The sequence below is a fragment of the Poecile atricapillus genome, chromosome 24, assembly GCF_030490865.1.
Source record: "Poecile atricapillus isolate bPoeAtr1 chromosome 24, bPoeAtr1.hap1, whole genome shotgun sequence".
Lineage (NCBI taxonomy): Eukaryota > Metazoa > Chordata > Aves > Passeriformes > Paridae > Poecile > Poecile atricapillus.
Genome location: NC_081272.1, coordinates 169843 through 179402, shown reverse-complemented (window position 1 = coordinate 179402; position 9560 = coordinate 169843). Strand labels below are relative to the sequence as shown.

At 51.9% G+C, this 9560-nt stretch overlaps 1 protein-coding gene across 1 annotated transcript; it reads right to left on the bottom strand.

The window, feature by feature from the left end:
- On the bottom strand, positions 1–9560 carry LOC131588095 (CCN family member 2-like). The gene is made up of 5 exons (XM_058856667.1): positions 9438–9560; positions 3636–3849; positions 3245–3496; positions 2059–2267; positions 1–1869 (listed from the first exon to the last, which is right to left on the bottom strand). Exons 1-5 carry the CDS (start codon positions 9498–9500, stop codon positions 1558–1560), a joined length of 1050 nt encoding a protein of 349 aa, XP_058712650.1. The 5' UTR covers positions 9501–9560; the 3' UTR covers positions 1–1557.

Here is a 9560-nt window from a genome sequence, read left to right as displayed (position 1 = left end):
TATAAAAAATAAAGAGATATTTATTAGCATTGAGTAAAGTACAACCTCAGCATGGTTTGAGGCTCAGCAGCTGTATGAATGGCAGGAGAGAAGCTCAGAGAGGGGAAACAGCCTGAGCAGGGCTGTGCCAACAAGGTCCCGGGACTGTACAAAGGCCTAAAAACAGAAACAATATCTGATGAATTATTTACAGTTCAAATTGATTACAGGAGAGTGAAGGCTCAGAAACTGCTGCAAGCTAAGAGAAGGAGCAGATGCTGGCATGGGACATGGGCCCTGAGCTGGTGTGTCAGCAGTCTGGAAGTTCAGGGCAGCAGCTGGGGACAGCTGGGACTGTCCCTTGTCAACAGGTTCTAATTTGGGGTAGGAAAATGTGGTGAGGTGAAGCCTTGGGGCTGTTGCTCCTGCCTGTCTGGAACAGGAATTTTTCACTATTTCCAGTGGTGATAGGCAGGGATGATTTAAGAGACAGGATCAGGTCCTGTACCTGGATGTCTCTAGTAAAAATCAGAAGATTTTTCCACACTAGACAAGACCTTAGCAGTCCCACAGAGCTGCCAAGGTGCTGCTGGACATACCACTGGCACTGGCTGCTGATGGCCTTTCCTGGAGCTATGGGCTGGCAATGGGGCCCTTAATGGCACAGAGACTCTGCCAGGAGGGAATCCCACCACTGGGGACATCAGTGCCAACAGCTCCCCGTGGCACTGCCCCAGTAACTCCAGATGGGATCTGCTCCATTTACAAATATGAGAATTTCTCTTGCCAGTACCTTAAACTCTCCAGGGAGACTGGAGCTGAACAGTGTTCTTCCTGCTTACAAACATCCAGAGCTGAAACTGCTGCAGCCTCACTGTGCATGCGTGAGCCCTCTCCCACCCCAGAGCCATTTCTGACAAGATTAGGAAGAAATTCCTCCCTGTGAGGGTGGTGAGGCCCTGGCAGAGGTTGCCCAGATGCTGTGGCTGCCCCCATCCCTGGAAGTGTCCAAGGCCAGGTTGGATGGGGCTTGGAGCAGCCTGGGCTAGTGGAAGGTGTCCCCATCCATTGCAGGGGGTTGAAATGAAATGAACTTTAAAGTGCCTTTCAACCAAAACTACTCCACGGTTCTACGAAATGCTCATCAAGGCACTAGAAGCTGCCCAGAGCAGCACGTGCAGGGGACACATTTTAGTCTGGCAGCCTGGTCCACCCACAGTTCATGCTAGAAGAACTTTTGGGGTCTGCATCAGGAATTATGCTGTGGGCAGGAGACAGGCAGGAGCCACATTGACTTTTCCACTCTCCCTTCTGGCTAGGGGGGGAACATAGATCAAGTTTGCAGCTCAAGCTTGCTTCTGGTTCCTTCAGTGACCTTCCCACCACTGTGGGTGGGGGTCAGGGGGCTGGGGCAGCCGGGGCTCTTCCCCCTCAGCTCGTTGGGAAAACCACAGGGACCACTGGTGTTGGAACGGTGCTGCTGTGGAAGGCTCAGGGGGAGAGGCTGCACTGGCCCAGGACACAGCCACGGAAGCACTGCAGAGCCCTCCTGCACACCTCAGATCTGGTAAGACAGGGCTATTGCTGCTCAGTCTTGATGTGGTCTCCGATCATCCGACGATGGTACGTGGCCAGGAAGATGTCATTGTCTCGAGGGCAGTCGTAGTGGCAGGAACACATCTTGATGAACATCATCTTCCTCTGGAAGAAGTCTCCCTCAGGGCAGCGGAACTCCACGTCCTTGGTGCTGGTCAGGAACGGGGTGCAGCAGCGCCCGTCCGAGCAGCTGCCGCAGAACCGGGGCCGGTAGGAGCGGGTGCTGGTGCATCCCGAAAACTCAAAGTGGAAGCTCTGGCGCTGCTTTGGGGTCCGCACACACTTCTTCCCCTTCTAGGGAGAGAGCAGATGGATTAACATGGACATGACAGGAAATGCACTGAGGCCTGTGCTCTGACCCTATCGCTGGGCAATGGGACACAGAGGAAATGGAAGCACAGAGCAAATCCTGTGAGCCGGGATCATCCCCAAGGCTGTCCCCAGGATTTGGGGTGCCGTGTTCCCTCTCCTCCAGCACCATACCTTGGTTTTCTCCATGGAGAAGTTGCAGGGCCGGACCATGCAGAGCCGGGTCTCCTTCTGCAGGCGACACTGGGGGTTGTCATTGGTCACGCGGGCAGAGATACCCATCCCACAGCTCCGGGAGCACGTGCTCCACTCCGTGGTCTGCACCAGGCAGTTCTCCTGCAGGTTGTTCAGCTCTGGCTTGTGAGCTGGATCTTCCCTGAAAACTGAGCCATGAGGAAGACACACAAGGCAAGGCTCAGGGGCTTTTGACAAAAATCAGCATCTCCACAGCTGCTACCAACTCAGTTTAACACCTCAGGAACAGCAGCAAAGGTCTGGTCCATCCCATGAGATTGGCCTCTCAGCAGGAAGAAGATACTGGTGAGCAGGGGCCATTTCCTACACAGCCCAGCTCCAGCCAGGTCTGCTGTGACACTTCAGGACACAGGAGCCTTCCCATAGCACCACTGAGGTTTCACTTTGTATAGGGTCTGGCTGAGCTGGAGTTGATGCTCCCAGAGCAGCCATTCCAGTCCTGTCCTCTGCAGTGGGAGCTGAAAAGGTGCTGGTAACACACCAGCGTTTTGGCTACTGCTGGGCAGGGCTGGCACAGCATTAGTGATGTCTCTCCAACATTCCCCCCTGATCAAGGGGCTGGGAGTGGGCAAGACCCGGGGAGTGGACAAAGCCAAGACAGCTGACCCAAATTCACCAAAGGGATATTCCAAACTGTATGATGTCAGCTCAGATATAAAAGCTAAGGAAAGGAGGAGGAAGGGCGGGAGGGGGGAATTCACTGTTTTCAATGTTTGCCTTCTGGCACAACTGCTTCATGTGCTGAAGCCCTGCTTCCCCAGAAGTGGCTGGACACCACTTGATGATGGGAAGTAAAGAATAAGTCTATTTTTTTCCCCTTTGCTTGTGCACATGCAAACTTTCATTTTTGCTTTAGTAAACTGCCTTATCTCAACCTACAAGTCCCTTTCCATTTATTTTCTCCCCCTTGTCCAGCTGAGAAGGGGAGTGATAGAGAAGCTGGGTGGGCTGGACCTGGTGTTTAGCTCTGTAACCCAGCACTTGGTACCCACCCCCACCATGATGATGCACAAAGCCACTACCAGCCCCAAATCAGCTGGTGCCCCAAATCCACCCCTCTTTCGCAGTAAACAGCTCCCAGCCCTATCCCACGTGCCCCACTGACCTGCCATGGCTGTTCTAAAGTGGTTCTCCTCGCTGCCCTCCTCACACACCCACTCCTCACAGCACTTATTGTGGAACTTCACCCTCCGGGGGTTGGGGCACTCTGGGGATGGCAGACGCAAGTCGTCGGAGCAGAGCGGGATGCAGCCGATGGCCCCGTCCATGCAGATGCACTGCAGCTTGCACGTGGGCTGGAAGCTCTCTCCATTGAGGTAGATCTTGCCCAGCAGGTCACATGTTGCACCCTCATGAGCTGAGGGAGGAAGAGGAGGAGAAGGAGGAGTAAGAAGAAGTCTGAAGCACGACATTGGATAAGCTCCAAGGAAATTCTGATGTGTGTTCTGGGAGGCACCATGGATGAACCACACTAGGACAGAACCTGCAGCTCTCACCTAAGCAGATCCCACTGCCTCTGTGGATTTTGGAGAAGTCACAGTAGAATCCCTTATGATGGTCACAGGGCCTGTGCAAGGAGCAGAGGTCGCCCAGCTGCCGGGCACACACCTTGCAGCAGCCACAGGCATCCCACACGTGGCTGGTACCCGCAGGGCACTGTGGAGGCTGGGAGGGACACTGGCATGGGAATGTGCAGGCCTGTGGTTCTACCTAGAAGGCAAAAAAACATGGAGAGAATGAGTCTTCCGCAAGGCAGCTGGGCAGGGAGAGGCAAAACACGGCTCTGCTGCAAGCATAGACACCCCAGAGTGAATGGGGACAGCCCTGCTGCAGAGGGGTGTGTGCAGCTCCCAAGGGCTCAGAGGACTCATGTTTTCCTCATCCCTATTTCATCTGGAGCTCAAGGGGAAAAAAGCAAAAAGATGCCTCTGGGAAACAGGGCCAAAACAAACAGGACAAGTGGTAGCTCAGAGTCCCCAGCACAGCTGACCCTCCCCGTAAGCAACGAAGTAGTAATCATTAACATCGAGAAATTCCACCTTTTACGCAGGACAAATATCAAAGCCTCTGCACCAGCGTCAGACCCAGTGGAAGCTGGAAAAACAACGTGCAGAGCAACAGGATTTGCCCAAAGCCAGGCAGTGGGAGTGTGGGAATGCTGAAAACCAACCCAGAAGCTCCAGAGTTTCATTTTGTCCCCTGCATCTCACACTTCCCTCCTTACTACATGTGCCCTCTCCATTTCTCAAGGAACACAGCATAACCAACCTTCCTTGGGACCTTGTGAGTGCATAGATGCCCCCCTTTGGCAGCATTTCACTGGACAGCCCTTGAAACCCACCCTCAGCTTCATGACACTTCAGACAATAAACAGAGACCAGGCTACAGCTGAAGCAGGGTTACCTGCTCTGGAAAACCCAGATGTGTCCATCATCCCAGTCACTGAGTGTGTGCCATCCCTGTCCTACATCAGCTCAGAGCAGGAGCACCAGCTCAGCTCTGGCTGTGCCCAGGTTTGTAACACCCTGACTGTGAACAGTGCAGAATGTGTGGTCCAGAGACCCTCTGAAACCTCCTCAGAAACATCAGTCACAGCTCCAGCCTAGTTCTCTGTTCAGATCCTGCCCATCCAAATTCCCCCTTGCCCCACTCCATGCACCACTCCACTATTCTGGACACGGCTTGTCTCCCACCCAGGGCTGACACAACCCTGGCACATGGACGATGCCACCAAAACACTCTGGGATCTTGCACTGCTATGATCAGGGTGGAGAGGGAAGCATCCAATGGGGCAGACCCCTCACAGCTCTGCTATCACCCCAAGAGGGCAGCAGCCGAGTTGGAAATAGCCTTGAGGGCAGCAGGGAGGGGGACACACACCTGGAACAGGTCACAAAATGTATCATGTTATGGCTCTGTTTGCACTTGTCAGATCCCATCCAGCCCTCACTTGTGAAACAGCTTCCTTGGATATTGTGTCTGTTAGCAATCACAGTAGGAAAACTTCTCCAGCTGTTCTGACTGTTGCTCTGATTTTAGGTCATGTGGGGTCAGAAGGTGCCGACTTCTTTGTACAGCTGTGTCACCAACACAGCGCTTGTGGGACTGGGATTGGGCTAAACATTTCCTCAAAGTCATGGAATATCCCAAGTCAGGAGGGATCCACAAGGATCATGGAGTCCAGCCCCCAACCCTGCACAGACCCCCCAACAATCCCACCCTGTGCCTGAGAGCTGTCCAAACACTCCTGGAGCTCTGGCAGCCTCGGGGCCGTGCCCATTCCCTGGGGAGCCTGGGCAGTGCCAGCACCTCTGGGGGAAGAACCTTTTCTTAATATCCATCTAAACCACTCCCGAAACAGCTCCAGCCATTGCCTCAGGTCGTCCCAAGGGGTGAGTCCTTCCAGAGTCTCCCTGCTCAGCAGGAATCAGCATCATTCTCCTGGATAACTCCTAGCACAAAGTATTTTGGAAACGCCTCTCCAGCCTGCAGCCCAGCTGCGCCCAGCCGACTGTCCTGGAGCCACTCACCAGGACCTGGCATGTCCCAGGAATCAATTCCCAATTGCTGAAGTGCATTAAAAGAACTAAAAATACAGAAATCTTCCACACTTTTTTCCATGTAGGCAGCTGCTGGAACTGCCAAGGAATGTGTTACTCAGCCCCAGATGAGTTGAGGGGGGTATGTGAGATCACACAAGAGACAAAGCATTCCTAACATGGGATCTATATTAAGATGTAATCCTTGCACTTAAGAAAAAATAATGGTAACAAGCATTTTCCAATGCAGTGTCAGCCACAGGCCATAGAAAGAAACACTCCCAAAATAGCTCTCCCCTTGAAATCCAAACCAAAACAAGCTCTTCTGGGATAAGAGAATGCAACAGCTTTAAACCCAACAGAGTTGTCTCATCCCTGGCAGTGTCCAAGACCAGGTTAGACAGGGCTTGGAGCAACCTGGTCTAGTGGAGGGTGTCCCTGCCCATGACAGGGGGATGGAATTGGATGGTGTTCAAGATCCCTTCCAACCCTGACCATTCCATGATTCTACAATTCTGTGTGATTTCTTTTCCACCCTCATTAATCATTGCTGTCACTAGTTATTTCCTTAATAACTTATTTCCTTATTTCCTTAATAACTCACACACATAAACCAGCCCACCTGGTTTTACCTTCTGTTCACAGCAGCTTCATTTCCTAACTGTATCACAGCTGCTTTTCAGCAGGAGAGCATCTGGGTTCAGATCTGCTAGATCTGGGTGACCCTGCACCCACCTATGCTGTACCTCAGCTCCCCCAGCCATCAGCTCAAAAGCCCAGTTTATCATGATTTTCAGGACCCTTCTAAATACTCCCAGATGCTCCCAGCAGTCAGCTCAAATGTGTCTCACTCCATTGCCCAGGCGGTGCTGGGGCTCCTGTTTGCTGGTTTTATTGCCAAGCAAAGTCAGCCCAAGCTATTTATAATTCCTGTTGCTCTCCTAGGCCTGGTAGAGGAGGGAATGAGCTGGAATAGTGTTTGGTTCACACACAGCCAACAGCCAGAGCACTGAAAAGATGGCTGGCCAGGGAGGCTCTCAGGTTGGGAATAGCTGGGGAAAAGTCAATCTTGAACTGACTTCCTTGAGCCCTTTATTACTGAATTTTCTTTCAGAGAGGCTGAATAGTGGATTAAATTGCTTTTGCATATAATCCACTTTGCACCTTTCACTCTGCATTCTTTCCGAGGGCTGCTTCTTGTTCTTCTGCCCAAAGAACTGTCCTAAAACTGCCTCAAAGAACTCCACAAACTGTTCCCAAGAACGGGCAGGATTGGAATTCAGGGTTGCAGACTCAAAGGTACACAAAACCCAACACTTCCACATAACATGCCACTGACCTGGGTCTAGAGGGATTCAACTCAGAGAACATTTCATTTTCTTCCCTCTGCAGAAAGGGCTGCACCAAAACAGACTTCTACCTTCACTGGGCATGCTTCTGACTTCAAGTTCACTACAACCTTGACCTGCCTTCTGTTGAGGTTTGCAGAGCATTTCTGTGAACTCTGAGAGCAGCAGAACAGAACCAGTGTCAGAGATCAAGGCCATGGATTTAAGAAGGTTCTAAAGCCTGGAAGGCTGGCTCACCCTGCTCCTGGCTTTGCTGACAGCTCTTGCATCCATCACAAACACTGTGTGTGAAGCTGTGGGACTCCCAGGAACCCTGAGTGATGGCCAAGTCATCCCAGAAGTGCCAACACTCTGACCAGAGGATTCCCCTTCTCTGCCCCATTGTGTTCTCTGCCTCTGACTCCCCAAAATCGTCTGCTCAGCTGACAAGCCAGAACAGGCTGCCTCCCAACTGCCAGCACCAAACCCAGTCACCTGCAAGTAAGAAAAACTGAGAATGTTCCTCCTGTTTCATATTTACAGAAAACCTCTTCCCCTGCACCCTCAGGAGGGTATAAGGACTGCAACATGAGCTCCCACCACTGCAGCAGGTCCGTAGCACTGTCTGGATTTCTCATTCCTAACCAATGTCCACAGGAACCCAGGGAACCAGCTAAGGGAGCCAAACCAAAGAGGCTGCTTTAAAATGCGTTTGGGCTCATGACTGCACTCAGAGGACAGGGAAAGATGAGTTTTGAGCTCAGCTGGGTGTTTGCAAAGAGCTTTGGGACCCAGGGGTTAATGCTGCAAGGTAGAGGTGATACAATAAACACCCAGCTGGTCTTTTTTAGTGCTTCAAGACTAAGCAGCCAAAACAGAGCTATTAATCCTTCCAACTCCAAATGACTGTGGATAACCTCTGCTCTCTCTCCATCCAGGCTCTCAAGGGGCCTTCCTACGGCTGCTGCAGCACATTGCACAACAGCTCCTTTGGAGAGACAAGAACCAGTGACCCCCTTTGTCACCCTGAAAACTCAGCTTCTGAGCTTGCTGACATGGTTTTCTAAAGACTTTCCCAGGACAGTAACTATAAACATAGATATGTGTACATTCTTTCTGTTACACGTCTTGTGATGGACATCTCTCATGGCCAGTGCAGTGAGAAAGTGTTATCCTGACCATCCAACCCCTGGCCGTGGTCAGAAACCTATAAATCCTGGGAGGAAAAATAAACTCTGCTTTTCACCACACCTTGACCTGTGTCCGTGTGATCTATTCATCTTCAGCGGTAACACCCCTTCACAGACAGAACATGGGAATACGGAGACCTGCCCAGGATGAGCCTAAACATAACTCCCAGTAATCGTGGAGCTACTCCCACCTCTGAACAACACAGGAGAGAGATTCAGGAGTAACAGCTCTCTTTCCTGCCTCAATCCACAAAGCATCACAGAGTCATAAAGGTCACTGAATCCAACCTAATGCTTAAAGAAAGTCAAAAGTCACATTTCTAAGGCATTTGGCATGTTTAGGGAAATCACCGGTCTCAGAGTGGTAGCCAAGGGTCGCAGTGGTGGGATTGCTTGTTATTGTTTATATGAGCCACACGGTGCTGCCAAAGCTGAACCAGAGCAAGAATCAAGACACCCACCCCAAATGGCAGCAGATTCCCTTAGACTGCAGCCCAGTTCATGTTCTTGGCATGAAAGGGGCTGGCACACACTACGTACTGCCAGGAGCAATCCAACAAACCTCACCAACCAGGAGCTGATTGCCTTGCTCACCAGAACAAGCCCTGCAAGGGACTCCATGAACCCAATTTCACTGAGCCAAAAAGCACTTACAGCAATTTAATGATGGCAGTGATGTGCCTGATACTGCTGGCATAAGAACAGCACACAAATGTCCGAAGAAGAATCAGCTGCTCTCTCAAGAACTTGTATTAACAGGAAAACAGGCACAAATCCTGCTCTGGAAAGGCTGCAGTCTAATTTCCCCCTCAGGATCGCTGCTTTTGGGAGCACACGGGTGGATTCAGTGACAGCTGGGGAAGGATGGTGATGGTAAAGAATTGGGATATGAGACTGTTACTCTTTGCAATGACATAATGACATAAATAAATGACTGACTTCCCCTCTCTCTGCTCTCTTCTCCCGCCTCTAGACCAGGGCCGATTTCTGGCTTCCAGGAGAGGGAGGAAACAAAATCCATTCCCACGTGCCAGGAGCTGAGACCCGAGTATGACACAAGTTACAGACCCCAGCACGCTTTACTTACCCAGCACATTCGCATCACTCTGCTCCCAGCCCAACCTCCCCCGCACGCTCGGGAGCAGGCGGCGGCAGGGAAGAGTCTCTTAGCCCAAAACCTTCGCATGCATCGAAGCAAGAAGCTGCAGCGGCAGGCGGAGCTGCTGCAGGGCCGTACGTACCCAGCCAGGGGCGAGGAGGAGCAGGAGCAGGGTCCGGGTCACTGTCCCTGACTCGCCAGGCATCCCGAGCACTGGCAAGAGCGAGGACCCAGGCTGCCAGCGACTCTCCGCCACTCCCTCCGA

Excerpts from the sequence above, each read along its gene's own strand:
- LOC131588095 (XM_058856667.1), bottom strand. The coding sequence starts at position 9,500 with ATGCCTGGCGAGTCAGGGACAGTGACCCGGACCCTGCTCCTGCTCCTC. Across the intron at positions 3,497-3,635 it reads AGGCAGTGGGATCTGCTTAG|CTCATGAGGGTGCAACATGT; the intron begins GTGAGAGCTGCA and ends TTCCTCCCTCAG. Across the intron at positions 1,870-2,058 it reads TCTCCATGGAGAAAACCAAG|AAGGGGAAGAAGTGTGTGCG; the intron begins GTATGGTGCTGG and ends CTCTCTCCCTAG.